Source organism: Dacryopinax primogenitus (genome assembly GCF_000292625.1).
Source record: "Dacryopinax primogenitus strain DJM-731 SS1 chromosome Unknown DACRYscaffold_3, whole genome shotgun sequence".
Lineage (NCBI taxonomy): Eukaryota > Fungi > Basidiomycota > Dacrymycetes > Dacrymycetales > Dacrymycetaceae > Dacryopinax > Dacryopinax primogenitus.
Window position 1 is genome coordinate 743,990 of NW_024467200.1, and position 15,818 is coordinate 759,807.

General features: G+C 52.2%; 7 protein-coding genes across 7 annotated transcripts; 4 read left to right on the forward strand and 3 right to left on the reverse strand.

The window, feature by feature from the left end:
• Positions 1-179: 179 nt before the first annotated feature.
• DACRYDRAFT_75734 (kinase-like protein) lies at positions 180-2,645 on the forward strand (the record flags this gene model as incomplete). Its single annotated transcript, XM_040776155.1, has 7 exons — positions 180-206; positions 266-343; positions 420-639; positions 689-922; positions 971-1,323; positions 1,374-1,734; positions 1,788-2,645. 7 exons carry the CDS (start codon positions 180-182, stop codon positions 1,790-1,792), a joined length of 1,278 nt encoding a protein of 425 aa, XP_040631707.1. The 3' UTR covers positions 1,793-2,645.
• Positions 2,646-3,618: 973 nt separating this feature from the next.
• Positions 3,619-7,119, forward strand: DACRYDRAFT_20425 (uncharacterized protein). The gene is made up of 11 exons (XM_040771929.1): positions 3,619-3,779; positions 3,828-3,952; positions 4,003-4,348; positions 4,398-4,499; positions 4,549-4,914; positions 4,965-5,075; positions 5,125-5,951; positions 6,000-6,145; positions 6,191-6,520; positions 6,569-6,911; positions 6,962-7,119. The coding sequence occupies exons 1-11, from the start codon at positions 3,644-3,646 to the stop codon at positions 7,028-7,030; spliced, it is 2,901 nt and encodes a 966-aa protein (XP_040631708.1). The 5' UTR covers positions 3,619-3,643; the 3' UTR covers positions 7,031-7,119.
• Positions 7,120-7,223: 104 nt separating this feature from the next.
• DACRYDRAFT_87053 (ribonuclease H-like protein) lies at positions 7,224-9,195 on the reverse strand (the record flags this gene model as incomplete). The annotated part of the gene is made up of 5 exons (XM_040776797.1): positions 7,224-7,338; positions 7,388-7,542; positions 7,648-8,057; positions 8,106-8,328; positions 9,160-9,195. The coding sequence occupies 5 exons, from the start codon at positions 9,193-9,195 to the stop codon at positions 7,224-7,226; spliced, it is 939 nt and encodes a 312-aa protein (XP_040631709.1).
• A 755-nt stretch (positions 9,196-9,950) lies between these two features.
• DACRYDRAFT_13954 (uncharacterized protein) lies at positions 9,951-11,326 on the forward strand (the record flags this gene model as incomplete). Its single annotated transcript, XM_040771009.1, has 5 exons — positions 9,951-10,145; positions 10,353-10,397; positions 10,733-10,847; positions 10,919-11,091; positions 11,135-11,326. The coding sequence occupies 5 exons, from the start codon at positions 9,951-9,953 to the stop codon at positions 11,324-11,326; spliced, it is 720 nt and encodes a 239-aa protein (XP_040631710.1).
• A 1,219-nt stretch (positions 11,327-12,545) lies between these two features.
• On the reverse strand, positions 12,546-13,322 carry DACRYDRAFT_26771 (uncharacterized protein; the record flags this gene model as incomplete). Its single annotated transcript, XM_040774289.1, has 1 exon — positions 12,546-13,322. A coding segment is annotated over one exon (777 nt), but the record flags the coding sequence as incomplete, so codon positions are not given.
• Positions 13,323-13,520: 198 nt separating this feature from the next.
• Positions 13,521-13,925, reverse strand: DACRYDRAFT_47001 (uncharacterized protein; the record flags this gene model as incomplete). Its single annotated transcript, XM_040774734.1, is given in 2 exon segments — positions 13,521-13,642; positions 13,658-13,925. Coding segments are annotated over 2 exon segments (390 nt in total), but the record flags the coding sequence as incomplete, so codon positions are not given.
• Positions 13,926-14,844: 919 nt separating this feature from the next.
• Positions 14,845-15,802, forward strand: DACRYDRAFT_104690 (uncharacterized protein; the record flags this gene model as incomplete). The annotated part of the gene is made up of 4 exons (XM_040767967.1): positions 14,845-15,313; positions 15,359-15,546; positions 15,601-15,696; positions 15,743-15,802. The coding sequence occupies 4 exons, from the start codon at positions 14,845-14,847 to the stop codon at positions 15,800-15,802; spliced, it is 813 nt and encodes a 270-aa protein (XP_040631713.1).
• Positions 15,803-15,818: the final 16 nt, after the last annotated feature.

A 15,818-nucleotide genomic window follows, 5' to 3' on the forward strand; every position in this document is an offset into this window, starting at 1 on the left:
TTCTCCTATTGGCTATCGTCTACCTTCTTCGACAACCACCTATTACCTGTACATCCGACAACCACCTCACACCAAAGTGACATCCTACACCCTCTCCATCCTCTCCCTTATACCCTCGCACGACCTTCTAGACTCCTAGACTCCTCTTGATACCCCTCTTTCCCTTCTACGAGTAAACAATGGGCGCAGTATGCTGTCGGCCTGAGGTGAGTCTCCCTTCCTTCCCCTGCCACGGGGTACGTGCTGACCTGAGCGAACGGAATAGCCGATCGACTTTGACGGAGAGGTCAACTTGTTCCATTTCGCGCTGTTGAGGAGCGTAGGCAAGGGTGCGTTCGGAAAGGTGCGTCTTCCCCCCTCCCCCTACGCGGGAGATCAGAAAGTCCATATACTGACGATCAGATACATGTACCTCCCAGGTCCGCGTCGTCCAGCACAAACAAACCAAAGAGCTCTTCGCCCTCAAGTACATCAACAAAGCCAAATGTGTCAAGATGCGCGCCATCACCAATATCATCCAGGAACGCAGGCTGCTCGAGGAGATCGACCACCCGTTTGTCGTCAACTTGCGCTATGCGTTCCAAGACGACGAGAATTGCTTTTTCGTTCTGGATCTTATGCTTGGCGGGGACCTGAGATGTGCGTCTTTTGTCCATTCGTGTTGTAGGATTGCGCTGAACGTGTGCAGTCCACTTGGATAGGAACGGTCCGATGTCAGAGGAGCTCGTGAGGTTCTACGTTGCCGAGCTGTCCTCGGCCATCAGCTACCTGCATGACAAACGCATCGTACACCGCGATCTCAAGCCGGACAACATCCTCCTCGACGAGCGGGGTCATGCGCATATTACAGACTTTAACATCGCCGTGCATTACTCGCCTAAGAAACTTATGACTGGCGTAGCGGGGAGTATGGCGTACATGGGTGCGTCCCCTCTTTTCCCTGCTTGTTGGTGATGCTCATGCAACTTAGCACCCGAGGTGCTCACAAAGCGCGGGTACTCGTATCAGATCGACTGGTGGTCCCTTGGTGTCGTAGCCTACGAACTCATGTTCGGCAAACGTCCTTTCAAAGGCAACACAAACTCCAACCTCACGCAGAGTATCACGAAAGACAGCGTAAAGTTCCCCGAAGACGCGCAACAGAAACACTCGCGCGAGGCGCTCCACTGTCTTGTTACTTTCTTGGAGCGGGACCCGAGGAGACGGCTCGGATGTAAGAGCTTGGACGACGAGGCGAGGGAAGTGAAGTCCCATCCTTGGATGAGGGACTTTGACTGGGATGCCCTGGAGCAGAAAGCGCTCACACCGCCTTTCGTACCTGATGTGCGTTCTCCTCCCTCTTCACCCCTTGCTGACACTCACCCTTGCGACAGTCCAAGAAAGCGAACTTTGACGCTTCCCACGAGCTGGAAGAGCTCCTCCTAGAAGACAACCCTCTCAAAGCGCGAAAGCGGAATGCGAACCTCGACGTCAACTCTCTCTCCTCCGACCAGCGCACGCTCGAAGAACAGTTCACAGTCTACGACTACCAGAAGATGAACCGCCGGTCGTACTTCAACACCTCCCAGCAGATCGTCAGCCAGATAACGGCAAACTCTTCTGGCCCGGATAGCTCGCGCCCCCCGACGCCGGGCATGGCAGAGCTGCCCATGGCGCTCACAGCGGAGATTGATATGTCGACGAAGATGATGCCGGTGACGAGGACGCAGGCGATGGAGCTTGCGAGTAGGCAGGGTGAGCCAAGCTGACCGACACTCTGCGCGAAGGCATCACTGAACTCTTGGCAGAGTAACCCGGAGCATGAGGCATGAGAATACGGCATGTCGAGCCGCGCATATACCCATCCCCCATCCCCCCGTCGCCTCCCTCTCCCCCCTTCTCCTCTTCACCCGTTCATCGACAACCCACGTCCCTACGTCCCCGATCGCTGCCCAAGCTCGTGGGGACAAGAAAAGTACGACCCCGATATGCCGACATGCCCGTCTCCCCTTCTGCCTCCTGTTCTGCCTGCCTGCGTTGCGGGCGCCGCGGATGTTCGTGGCCCTCTGCCCTCTGCCGCCTGGACTGCGCTCTTCGTCCGCTCTGCCGGTGTGGGCAGATCGACTCTCTTTGGGATAATAGGATGACTTTTACGCTCTTTTCCCTTTTCCCTTTTCCCTTTCCTCTTTCCTCTTTTCCTCTTCCTCTTCCTCTTTGCTGCTGTTTCGCTTTTCCGCTTTCTGCTTCCCGCTTCCCAGCCTCCCCTTCAGCCTGTTTGCCGGTACCCCCACAGACGACCAGCAGGCACCTGCTGCCTCACTTCGCCCTTCGCATCTCAAGGCCGTTCCGTTGATATTTATGCATTTCCCCCAACCGATGGCCCCTGTTCATGTCCTACCACAACTCGTTTCCAACGTTTAATCTCCCCTGTTATTTTTTCCGTTTTTCCGTTTTTGCCTTCATCCCCTGTTCCCCTGTTCCCCTGTTCTCCTGTTCTCCTGTTCTCCTGTTCTCCTGTTCTTCCTTATATATGTTCCCTAGGGCGCAGTTGTCCCCTCTCTACCCCTCTCTTCCTATCTCTATTTCGTCTCTCCGTCTCCGATTTTTATCGCCGTTGTCGCCGTTGTCGCTTGTGTTGCGGTTCGCTCGCTGCATGTCCCCCTTCCCCCCTCCCTAGCTTGGGGTACACTCCTACGCCCAACGCCCAGTTACCCAGCTTACAGCTTCTAGCTTAGAATGCAATCTAATCTGATCGGGCTTGATATTTCCTCTTGCCGCTGGGGCCTGAGTGTGTCTACATGAGTAACTTTGTTTGAGGGAGGGGGATGATACTGAGCTGAATGGGTCCCTGGCTGGTTGTTAACGTTGTTTGGATGTGTCTTCTTGCGGACGATTTGACAACCATCGAACGAATTAAGAACAGACTCATCATCGAGCTCGAATAGGTTTACACAAGAGCGTATCATCATTTTTGGTCACAACTCGGACTGTAGGATGCTATATTTGGATCGAGGGATGTCCGGCATTGTCGTACCGGAGAATAGCCGCAGCTTCTAGCTCCTTTCGCATTTTGGTCATCGTTGCTGGCACGAGGATTTCCCCCAAATTGAGGGAGGAACGTGACCCAGTACAGCGCTTCAGGAAGCCAAGACCCGCATGCGGGGAAGCGGCGGTATGTGACAAGTCACAAGTCACCGGGCGAACCCTTCTCGGAACGTTGGTGTACATCTTATTCATGTCCTGTTTACGTCTTTGGCTTTGTTTTGTTTTTACCTGACTCCGACTTGGACGGGGTATGTGGACTGTATTCATTACGCTCGTCGGACTGGACTGGAATGCGCGCTGGTCCGTCCTATGGTGCGGGGTGTAACGTGACACTGCTTGAGGAACGACGGGGACGGAGAGTACAGTGTGGGCAGAGAAGAAGGAGAAGAAGAGACACGCGGTATGAACGTACAGGAATGAGAATGAGGGTAAACACACCTTTGGAAGTCTGTTCCTCTTGGAACGGTGTTGATTCGGTTGGGCGGTGGGGAGTACGGTAGAACAGGTTATAACCTTCCAGATACTGTTCTTCGTTCCTCGTTCCCCCCTCCTCAGCCCCCTCCTCTCTCCTTTCGAACCGACGGATACCGACAACGACACGACACACACCAACACGCGCATGACACTCCTACACTTGCTCGGGGCGCTCTTGCCTCTCTCTGCTCTCGCCAGTCCGCTCATCACATCCCGCACTGAGCTAGGCGCCCGATGGCCAGGGGATATCATCCCCTCTTACTCTGTGGTGAACTGTACCGGTGCGCTTTATCATAACGCACGGATAGGGTCAGGGCTGACGGGAACAGGATACGAGGTCGACAGTGTACAGGAGAACGAGAGCGGCGTGCAGGCGCTGCTTAAGCTCTCTGGGCCGGCGTGTAACGCTTTTGGAGTAACGATCCCCTCGCTGACACTGAGCGTGACGTACGAGGTGAGCCCTCCCCAAAGGCTCAGGCTGTTTTTCACCCTCTCCCCTTGCAGACCGAGTCCCGCCTGCATGTGCATATCTACGACACCGCAGAGCAGCAGTACCAGCTCCCGCAATCTGTGCTTGCCCGCCCTCCCGCCTCCGTCCCTTCCTCCACCTCCGACTTCGCTTTCCATTACACGAGCTCACCTTTCGCCTTCTGGGTCGAGAAGCGCTCCACCGGTGCGGTGATATTCGACACGCGGGCAGAGAACATACCAACGTATACGGAACCCCTGTTTTCGTACGAGAACAATGCCAGCGTGACGAACACTACCGCGATGCCTGCCCACCCTCTGGTATTCTCGAACCAGTATCTTCAGCTGTCTTCTGCCCTTCCCCAAGACGCGAACATCTATGGTATGGTACGATCCCTGGTATTGGCTGATGTGGAGCTGACGAGGCGCAGGTCTCGGCGAGTACATTTCGGGCAACTTTAGGCGCGATCCCAATTCGACGGTGCAGCCTTTCTTCACGCTCGATATTGGCGACCCGTTGGATTCGAACCTCTGTATGTCTCTATATGGCATATACCCCGTCGGTGCCCTGACGCGTCATAGATGGTTATCACCCAGTCTACGTGGAAACCCGATTTGACAGTTCGGGAAAAGCCGACTCACACGGGGTGTTCCTCCTCCAAACCTCGGGGATGGACGTCCTCCTCCGTCCAGGGGTAATCCAATACCGCGCCATTGGGGGGACGTTCGACTTTTATTTCTTCAGCGGGGACGCGGCCGGTAGCAACTCACCCCTCAAGGTAGTGGAACAGTATGTCCAGTTTGTCGGCTTGCCCCAGATGCCGCCGATGTGGGGCTTTGGGTACCATCAGTGTCGCTGGGGGTACAACAACGTCAGCGACACGCAGTTCGTGATCGACAGTATGAGAGCGGCGAACATCCCTCTTGAGACGCAGTGGAACGATATTGGTACGTTGCGTTCGGTTCTGTTGTGACCAGACGAGGCTGATGAGGTGTAGACTGGATGGACGCGTACCGTGATTTTATCCCTGCGCCGAATAGGTTTGCTCCTTCCGAATACGAGGCGATGATCCAGGGCTTGCATGCGAACCATCAGCATTATATCCCCAGTTAGTGGGCCCTTTCATCCCCGTGCACAATCGCTGATGTATGCTGCAGTCATCGACGGCGCCATCGGTGTGCAGATCCCGAACGGCACAGATGTATATGACCCCTGGACAAGCGGCACCGAAGAGGGTACCTTTATCCATAACGAGGATGGGAGTCAATACATCGGCCAGGTCTGGCCAGGGTACACAAGTTTCCCAGATTGGTACAACAACCAGTCCCAAGCCTGGTGGACAGACGCTTTCCGCAACTTTTCCCAGATCATATCCTTCGACGGGATATGGGAGGACATGAACGAGCCCTCGTCTTTCTGCGTCGGCTCGTGCGGTACTGGCCAGAACTGGTCCACGCTGGCTTCACCTGACACGTCACCTACGATCGTCACTGGCTGGCCGGAGGGGTACGATTACACCACCTACGGCGATTCGGGCAACATGACCGTCAACGGGAGCTCGACCTACGTCCCGGATTCGACGACTAACTTCCGGCGTTCACTAGCTGACGAATCGCAGCATGCGCTCGCCAAGCGTGCAACGGAAATCGTATACCAGAACGTCACCCAGCGGTTCCTCGAGACGCCCCCTTATGCGATCCATAACGCCAAAGGCCCGCTCGACGTCCAGACCGTAGCGATGAACGCTAGCACCGCCTTTGGTGTGTTCTATGACGTGAAGAACATCTGGGGCCATATGAGCGAAGTCCGGACACACAACGCCCTCCTTTCCCTTAACCCGACCAACAGGCCTTTCCTCGTTGCTCGATCGACTTATGCGGGCTCGGGCAGGTACACCCACCATTGGCTTGGGGATAATTATTCCACGTGGAGATATATGGCCTACTCTATTCAGGGTATCCTGCAGTTCCAGATCTTTGGCATCGTGAGTCTTCCCCTCACCGGCATTGAGCACCGCGCTAATCCAGGTTAGCCTATGGTCGGTGCGGACACGTGTGGGTTTAACCAGAATACGGACGAGGAACTGTGTAATCGGTGGATGATGATGTCTGCTTTTACGCCGTTCTATAGGAACCACAACACGCGTGGTGCTCTCTCGCAAGAGCCTTTCCGCTGGGAGTGAGTGCCTTGCATCGACATTGGATTTCGTCTGATCTTTACCAGTTCTGTCGCCGATGCATCCCGCCGCGCTGCAGCGGCTCGCTACTCCATTCTACCCTACTTCTACACGTACATGGCCCAAGCCTCCATCACCGGCACACCAGCGATGCGCGCCGTCTTCTGGGAGTTCCCGTCCCCCGAGCAGATGCTCAACGACCGCCAGTTCATGGTTGGCCCTTCGCTGCTTGTCACCCCTGTGTTGGAGCCGAACGTCACTGAGGTCAAGGGGACCTTCCCTGGAGAGGGACCGTGGAGGGACCTGTTCACACACGCCCCGCTTAACGTCACCCCTAATGTCAACACCTCCATCCCCGCGCCCCTCAGCCAGATCAAGTAAGTTCCCTCATACACATCCCGGACGGAAACTGAGACTATCATCAGCGTGCACATTCGTCCTGGATCCGTCCTGCTCTTGTACTCCGACCCAGGATACACTATCTACGAGACCCAGCAGAGCCAGTACGACATTGTTGTTGCTCTTGACAAGAGCCAGAAAGCCAGCGGAGCGGCATACATCGATGATGGTGAGACCCAGTGGCCCACGCCTAGCACGACGATATCTTTCTCGGCTCAGTTTGGAAGGCTTGCCGTGACTCCTGTAGATGGCTCGTATGCTATCACTAGCACGGTCAGGCAGGTGTCTATCTTGGGTGTAGCTAGTAGGCCTCGGGAATCTGTCCAATTTGCGGGATCCAACGTTACTGCTTTCACCTATGAGCCGAGCGTGAGTCTTTCTCCATCCTGTACAGCAGCACGCGCTGACAAGATGTCCAGATCCAACGACTTAACGCGACACTCAACGGTGCTGATCTGAACAAAGGGTTTACGTTGACTTGGGCTTAGGGACTGTGTTCGGTATGAAGCTACATTTCGTATACCCTACACTCTCGTAGCTCAGGCACGATATCGCGATGAATTCAATGAATATTGATGACACAACTCATACAATGGGGCATCCTCGAATGATTCAACCTGGCGCTGATCGCTAATAATATGAGCGACCAGATTGGGGATATAATACACGGGCTTGACATGATCAGATATCACAAACGCTCCTCAACCCCAGATCCTTCGCAAGACCACACCTGCCCTTATCTCTCCCCGTCGCACTCGCAAAGCTCTTAGCCACCGAAGCTTGGTTATCGTCCATCCTGCCGCAATGGTAAACAACCAGAGTCTGTGATCGCACATAGTACATACCATTTGACGACATGCCCATGTTTCTCCATCGATAGCCTGATCGGGGCCCATGAGAACCTCACCAACCGGGGGTACCCAAACGTCTTCTCCAGGCGGTTGGCAATCCACGCCTGAGTCTTGGGGTCGGAAGGGTACCCACTACCTAGTTCCTGTCCCTGTTGTTTCACTGCAGAGACAGATGGCTCCATTGAAGTGTCCATCCCATCTGTATTGTCAACTTCCTCGGCGGGAGAGAGCGACAGACCCCCGGGGAGCAACACAGGCGGCATGCCTTCTTCCTCCCATACCCAGCTCTCCATCCACGCATCTCTACACGTCTTCGCAGCCACACTCGCCGCGCCCACAATCTCGTATATACTGTCCGCCTTCGGGCACACAGTCACTTCCGCACTGGGGAACAGACTCTGCAAATACTTCTGGTAAGGCACCGACGGGCCGAGAGCATCCACAAAGATCTGGGTGATGTTGAGCCCTGCCTGAAGGAGGGAACGCAGGATATGCACTGTCGCGTTCTGGGACTGGACATTGAGGTTTGTGGGAGGACGGGCGAGCATGCCTTGGGAGATGGAGGAGGGGGCGAGAACTTGCACGCTCCAGCCGAGATGCGTGGGGTGGGCGGAGAGCGTGCCGAGGAGCTTGGTCCGGGTATCGGCTGTGAGCACTTTGGAGTCTGCTGTGGTGTGAGTGGGTGCGGAGGGAAGGGAGAGGATAGGCGTACCGTTGAAACCTAGTTCGCTGAGCTGCTCCCAATCGACTGGGCAATAAGCGGCAGCGTACACCATTGGCCCCAGGGCTGGTCCTCGCCCTGCCTCGTCAATACCCACCATAAACTTTGTCTTCTCCCCATTAGAGTCCTCCTGATGCGCAAGAGAAGGCAACGGTGAATGATGTGTATAACTCTGGGAAAGCGGAGAAGGGGGAGAATGGAGTGCTGGGTGCTGCTGAAGGAGGGAGATGGCAGTGGGGTCGGAGGGAAGGGAAGAGGCTGATGTGAGTTGGGAGTCCCCAACGTCGGGTGGAAAGAGCTGTGAATCGCCAGTATCTGTGAGAGTAAGGAAAGTATCCTCGGAAGTTGATATTGATGACTGCGAATCCATATTGTTCACTTCTAAAGAAATAGATAAAAGTGAAGAAGTGCAGAATAATGTTGAACGCGTTGAGAGACGCGTCTCATCAACGCGTCGTCATGTGTGAAATTATCATTTAGCCCGTGACACACGTGAGAAAGCTGCATTGCAAGAAAACCATACCAGTACTAATGGGAAGGGTGAGCCACATAGTTGACAAGTGCTTTACAAAAGGTGTGATGGACTCTGTATTATTCAATTCTCAAACACAAGTGAGTGATGTGCATTGATAGATACTACACTGGATGCGGAATAGGGTCCTCTATCCTGTGCCCAGAGCACTGAAAAAGCGGTTTTCAGTGAGCCAGGGGCTTTTTCTGAAAATGGCATTTAATTCAGTGCTTTTGCATCCGCCCCTGACGGGCTTAAATTTAGCCTCCGCTCAGGGACTGACAATGCCATGTTGGGGCCCTAAGGCCAAAATGTCTAAGTCTGCTCTCTCTCCCACCACCATCTCCTCCTCCTCCTCTCCTCTCCTCTCCTCTCTCCTCTCCCACCACCACCACCATTCCCATCTCCTGCTCCCTGTGGTGTGTCCCTCAAGAAACTCCTTCCCCCCTTCCTTCCCCTTTGCTGACCTCCATTTGGAGGATGGCAACTGAGGCAAGCCTGGGTGGCATGCAACCAGCAAGATTGATACTGAGCTTGATTTCCCCCTCCTTCCCTCTCACTGTCCTCCATTTGGAGGACTGAGATTGAGGAACAGTTGAGAGGGCAAGTGCACAAGTGCACAAAGATGCTGGTCCCTGCCCCAGACTATTTTTCTAAAGGTGTGTAAGTAACCTAACACATCAAACACTCACTTACCATTCATAGATGGTGTTCATGAGGCAAATCATCACTGATGGCATCCCAATCCTTCACCCAGTCCTTCATCAAGATGTTGTCGAATCCAATCCACTGGCAATCGTGCCTTGGAAAGACAACAACCTCAGACTCGCCTGGGTCAAGGAAGAGCACAAGAGGCTCTATGAACTTCACCTTGCCAAGGGAGGGCCAAAGTTCAATATTGAAATGAATTTCATTGAACCCAATGCAAAGTCAAAGACTCAAGCTTGACAAGGCTCCCATGCAAACAAGGAAGCTCAAAAGTCTGGAAAGAAGAAGATTGCAGCAGAGTACAAGGACCAGCCAATCACATCCACCTTCAAATCTGTGGAGATCAAGTCGAAACTTGCCAATGCTGTCCTCTGCCTAAGTGTCCTCAAGCTTAACAAGCCTGGGCCAAGCAATGCACCAGGGATCATGCATCCTGCACTTTGCCATCTCTCTCATTGAGTGGGAGAAGTGCCAGCGGATGCTGAAGAGCTGCTGTTTGCCTTGCAACAGCATGAACAGCAGCAGCATCAGCATCAGCCCTCCCCCTTCATCCTCAGCAACTCCCCCAACCCCTACTTTGACGACCCTCCCTCCCACCTCTTTGCCCCCTCTCCACAATGGCAAGGAGGTGGCCCTTCCTCTCCCTATCCCCCTCCTGCTCCCTCCACTCCCATTCCCACCACTCCCCCTCCTCACTCTCCCACTCCTCCCCCTCCCTCTCCCCCCAAGCCCAAGAAGGTGTAATCCTGGTCAAATCTGGAGCACCGCAAGATAATCTTGGCAAAGGCCCATGTGAAACATGCTGGGGAAGAGTATGTTCCCCCAGCAGAAGACAAATTCAATGCAATGGTGCGAGCAAGTGCCTTGGCAGCAGAGGAAACACTTGCTGCAATAGACAAGGCACTGGGGGAGTAGTTTTCTACTCTCCTTTATCTTGTAAGTTTAATAATAATAATTTTATTATTGTATTATTGCTAATGATCTTGACAGTTTAGCTAGTTTTAATAATGTGACTTTAGTTGCACAAGCAATTCTTTATGCCCCAATTGCTTGTGAACAACCCAGTAAATGAAGTTCTTCTGTGTGTGTCAAGTCTTCTCTCTTGACCTCCAGATGGAGGTCAAGAGAGAACAAGTACTCCCTCTCTCCCTCTTCCTTCCACTTGCCTCCTTCTTCACCACAATCTCCCACACCTTTGACAACATCTGACCACCTTTGGTGGACAGATCTGCCTCTAAGACTCAGAGGAGCTTCATGGGCAAGACTTACCTAATTAGTTAAGTCATTGTCTACCCTGAAGTAACTAATAATACTATTAACTTACTAACAACATCATCCTAATGAACAAAAAGTTAGTCCTTTCTTTCCTTCAAACAACTCTACTAACTTGGCTTTGCAGCCACCTGAAGTCCTCACTGATCCATCCATCCTCTCCTCATCAACCACTGCCAACTCGACCTGTGCTGGCCACCGATGGTGGATAGCTATCCCTTTCTCTTCCAAACTAATAAAAGGTGAGTTTTTTTTTTTTTTTTTTTTTTTTTTTTTTTTTTCCTTTTTAATGCATTTTGCTTACCTCTGAAAGACTTTAAAATGGTCCTCATCATCCCTGAGCTCATCATCTCCACCTCTGACCTCATCTCTGGTGTTTGCATGGCCCTTGTCATCACCATCCTCCCCTGGGCCTTCTTTGCTGGACATGGAAGGATTCGGGGCAGCATTGTCTATGCTGCCAATGCTCTTTGGATGCTGATTAAGGTGAGTATTTCTTTTCTTTGATAAATTTGACTTACCTCTGCAGATCATCTGGGTGTTGTGCTCTATGGAGGCCATGATCAAATTTGTTGCTGGCCTCCTAGAGCTTTTTGGCAAACTTCAGCTCTTCCTGGAGGCACTGGGGAAGAGTCTGGAGCAGCTGAGGATCATGCAGGAGAGGATGAGGGCTTTGGGGGAGCAGGGAGGGGTAGGAGGAGCAGGAGGAGTGGGCCAGTAAAAGTGCTCTGACTTGAAATATGCATTATGGGACTTATGAATATCTTTTTCAAAACAGTTAGTTGTCATTTCTCATTGTTCAAATTATTCTAACTATTTTTACAGGTCTGTCCCTCTAGTACTTTCTATAGTTATTTTGGGCATTTTGGGCAACTTTGGTCAATGGCCTATACCTTTTTCAAAATGCAAGGTCTTTGTACATTTGGGCCTAGTGCCCTTTAGTAGGTAATACAACTCAATCTGTCTCTAAACCTCTCCTGGGTATGCGTCAAGTCTTTTGTAACCTGGGTGAGGCTGAACAGCATTGTATTATTCACTAACCCTAACTACAAGTTACCAACAACTCCCGAGCAGTCTAGGATGCACCAGCAAGCATGCAAGTCCTGGGCATGCCCAATGACAGCCTCCACAGCTGACATGTCGAAGATATGCACCATGGTGAGCTCCTTGAAACCCAGAGTGGTGCAGGGTGGTGTTGGCTGACTGTCTGGCTTACAGGGTTGGATCATGGCAAGCTGGAAGGTCTTGGTGCAAATGGGCAGCTCAAGCAAGTGCTGGAGCTGCCCATAGTGCACGCTTGGGCTTCCATAAGGTCCTGTTTGCTTGTACTAACAAGGTAAGTTAGTGTACTCTCAGACTAACAGAAATTTACTTACCCTAACATAGGTCATATCCCTCACCTGGGAACTTTGCATGCCTAGGGCAGCGTGGACTGTGTTGCCTCAGTGAGACAGTTGAAGCTTGCCCCATTGTACAACTTGCTTGGGAAGAGCTTGTTGTATAGTGGGGTGCCCTATGCTCAGCTGGGCAGCAAGGTAAGGCACCAACTTATCATGTAGAGCTTGGCTGATCATCAATGCAGTCTTTGGGGGTAGCAGCTTCCCCTCTTCATCCTCCTCCTTCTCTTCACCCCCCCCCTCCTCCTCCTCCTCCTCACCCCTTGTCTCCCTCCTCCTCCCCACATCCCTGAGCTGCAATGGGAACTTCAGATGCAAGATTTCCCATTGACAGCACTGGAGGATGCACCAGTCAATCCCTGGGTAAGGATTGAGTCTTCCTGTAATCATATGCTGAACTTTCCTGCAGAATCTTTCCATAGGGAAAGCCCAGTATGCCCAGAGTGACCCAGTGTTGTCCACACAGTCTGCGAGGTGAAGAACTGAGTGGACTGTCACTGGGGACAGTCCAGCAAGTGCTGGGTCACCTTTCGAGTATAGGCACTTGTATTTGACCACCCATTTGGCCAAGGCTTTCCGAAGTTCACCTATGAAGCCTGGAGGGTAGGAGAAGGCCAGGCATTGGGTGACATAGTGGGAGAACTTTACCAGGTGAGTATAGTAAGCTCTCCCTTTGAATCTTCCTGACATTACCACAGGAGCCAGCTGGGAGAGCCACAGCATCCATGCCTCTGCAGTGAACTCATGCTGCTTGAGGAGGAGATGGAGGACTTGGCGTCCAAAGGCTCCAGGTATGGTTGTCCCTCCCACTTGTGATGTGATTGCTGACTGAATGTGAGCAGGGATTACAAATGCAGCATCCTCCTTGCAGAGAGGATGCTCTCCTATCCAGAGTTCAAGGAGGAGGGGGGCAATATTCTTGAAGATGAGATGCATGAAGTCAAGGGGAAATGAGGTGGGCCATACTATGCTTCCCAGATGCCTCCAGATACTAACCCCCTTAATCCCAGAGTCCCTAGCAAGGCAATTTGACTCTGCATTGGTTGCAGCATTCAAAACTTGCTCAGCCTTGTGAAGCATAGAAGCATGCTCACATAGGGGGAGGTTGAGGGGGTCATAGGATGGCTGCTGGCCTTCCTGGAGGGGGAAACAAGCTCTGTTGAGAGGTACATAGCTTCCCCTCCCTTCTGGGCCATGCACTGCAGTGATCTTACACATTCTGCAGGGGAGGAGGCCATTGTGCCCCTTCATGTTCATTAATTTGGCTACAGCAGGCATGTCCCTGAAGAGCAGGATTAAGTGTGCACAAAGGGGGAAGAACTCCTTCTTGTGAGCATCATAAGTTTTCACTCCATAGGCCAGTTTAAAGAGCTCTTCCACTAATGGATAGTGATAGCTATCCATGTCCTTCATTTGCTTTGGCCTGGGGATGCATCCAATGGAGAGGATATTGGCCAGGTGAGTTTGAATTGTTGGGGGGAGATTATAGTTGAAAATAATTGTTGGCCAGGCAGTTGATCAAGGGCCTTTGAATGGGGCAAACCCATCTGTCAACAAGCCCAGAGCAAGATCTCTAGGTGAGTCAAAGTATTTTGTTGTCAGAGTCTTCCCACTGACTTTGATATAGCATTCACATAGATCTCAATAGAGTCAACCTTGGAAGATATTGGTAATGGTAGGTGCATTTGCATTCTGCCAACCTTGATACAAGGTCAGCAGCTTTGCTCGGTCTTCTTGAGCATACTGTGCCTGTAGCTGAGGGATAAGAGGCAGGTATGCATACTGACAATGAGCCTGGCCATTGGGCTTCAAATGGGGCTCGCTGTAGTGTGGGCAAACAGTCTCTTCAGCAAGAACTCCTGTGTAAGCCACACAGGAGCTGACGCAGCAGTCATAGCTAACAGTCTTGATAGCAGATACAAAGTTAACATGCCAAAGGACTTTGGAGAGGGGTGGGAAGACTTCTGGAGAAGCATTTTGGAGAACTTTGTACTGAGCAATTGTAAGGTATGAAATGCCTTGAATCTCTTCTGATCTCTAGCAGATAGTTCCTCTGGCACTTGTGAGCTTGGTCTTACTCAGGAAGACCAATACTCACCAGGTATCATTTGCCATTTGAGCCCAAACTGATTGCTGAAGTCCTCTAGCTCCTCCTCCACCTCATCCTTGTCCTTGTCCTCATCCTCCACAACAACCTCCTTCCCCTTCTCCTCTTCCTCCTCCTCTTCCATGGCCACCTCCTCTCCCTCCACTACCTCTGGCATCTCCCAGTCAACATCCTGGGGCTTCAGCAATGTCAAACTTGCCTCCAGCACTGGTGGGATGTCCAACTCCATGTCGTCAACTTGGGGCTCCATCTCCTTGATCTCAACCTCCATCTGGAGGTCCAGGGAGGGCTTTTTCTTCTTGCAGAAGCATCTGAGGAAGCTGTGGACATGCTGTTTGTGTACTTCTTTCTTCAGGCTTGCCTCTTGCTGACTGACAAGCTTCTTCAGGGCATGTCTCTTGTTGTGCTTTCTGTGCTTATGCCAAGTCAACCCTGCCACCAGCTGACCACACCTGCAATCACAGAGGACTGGCAGTTCTTTGGGCATGTTGAGGAGTAGGAGAGAGTGAGAGGGAGAGCTGTGTGTATGCTCCCAAGGTGAGTTTCCTGATTTGGATCCTCTAAAGTCCAAATTGGGTAAGTCAACATCCTGTTTCACTCTCTTTGGTTCCCCCACATGCTCATTTCAGCCCCACTGACGTATTTTCATAGGTACACTATCTAAACGTATATATCCATGCATGTCAATGCATTTCCCCCCCTTCTCCCCCTTGTCTCCCTCTCTCCTCAACCACCATGGCTCCCCGCAAGCCCCAGCCCAAGAAGCCCAGGTGTCTCCCCCCTCCTGCTCCCCCTCCTGCTCCCCCTCCTGCCCCTGCTACTCCCCCTCCTCCTCATGCTTCTCCTCCTGCTCCCCCCTCAGACAACTTGCTCTCCTCCCTCGACTTTAACCCTCCTGCTCCCCCTTCCCCTGCTCCTCTCTCTGTGACGACTCTGGTCTCCTCTCCTTGCCCTTCCCCTGCCACTGACACTCTGCAGCCTGTGAGTGTCATGCAGACTCCAGCATCTGGCCAGAAGAGGCCCTCTGAGGAGTCAAACACAAGCCCCAGTGCTCCCAAGCATCCCAAGCAACTCCCTGGCAAGCACATTGACAACACAGTGGACCTCATGAAGGCAATGAAGAAGTCTGTCACCCTCAAGGAGAAGCTGGCAGTGAAGGATCAGGAAATCTTGGCTGAGAAGGCCAAGGCACTTGCTGCTCAAGGTGAGTTTCTTTTCATCAAGCAGACACTTACTGATATATGTGCAGCCCAGATAGCTAAACTCACAAAGCTCCTCAAATGTGAGAGGAGCAAGAAGAAGAAAGAAGATGAGGCTGTCTCCACCCTCATTCCAAAGCCTCTGGGACAGGCTGGGCATGGGGAGAAATGGAATGGGTATAGGCTCATAGAGGCCATGGGCCTTAAAGAACAAAAGGAGCTTTTCAACAACATGAAAGTATGTTATTTACTGATTCTATGTACAGCATATGCTAACCTAAATAAACTCCAGCAACATGTATGTGAAGCTTGTATCCAGCACAACCTCGACGTCACAAGGAACATCACCAAACACCCTCCTGCCCTCCTCTCAACAATCTACAAGCAGGTAAGTCATTATCCACCTGTAGAACTCTTACTTACCATTACACAAGTTAAGGAGAAGTCCCCTCAGCTTGCTGCCTTCCACAAGGACTGGGCCACCCAAGCAATGATCCTGTCAGGGCACCA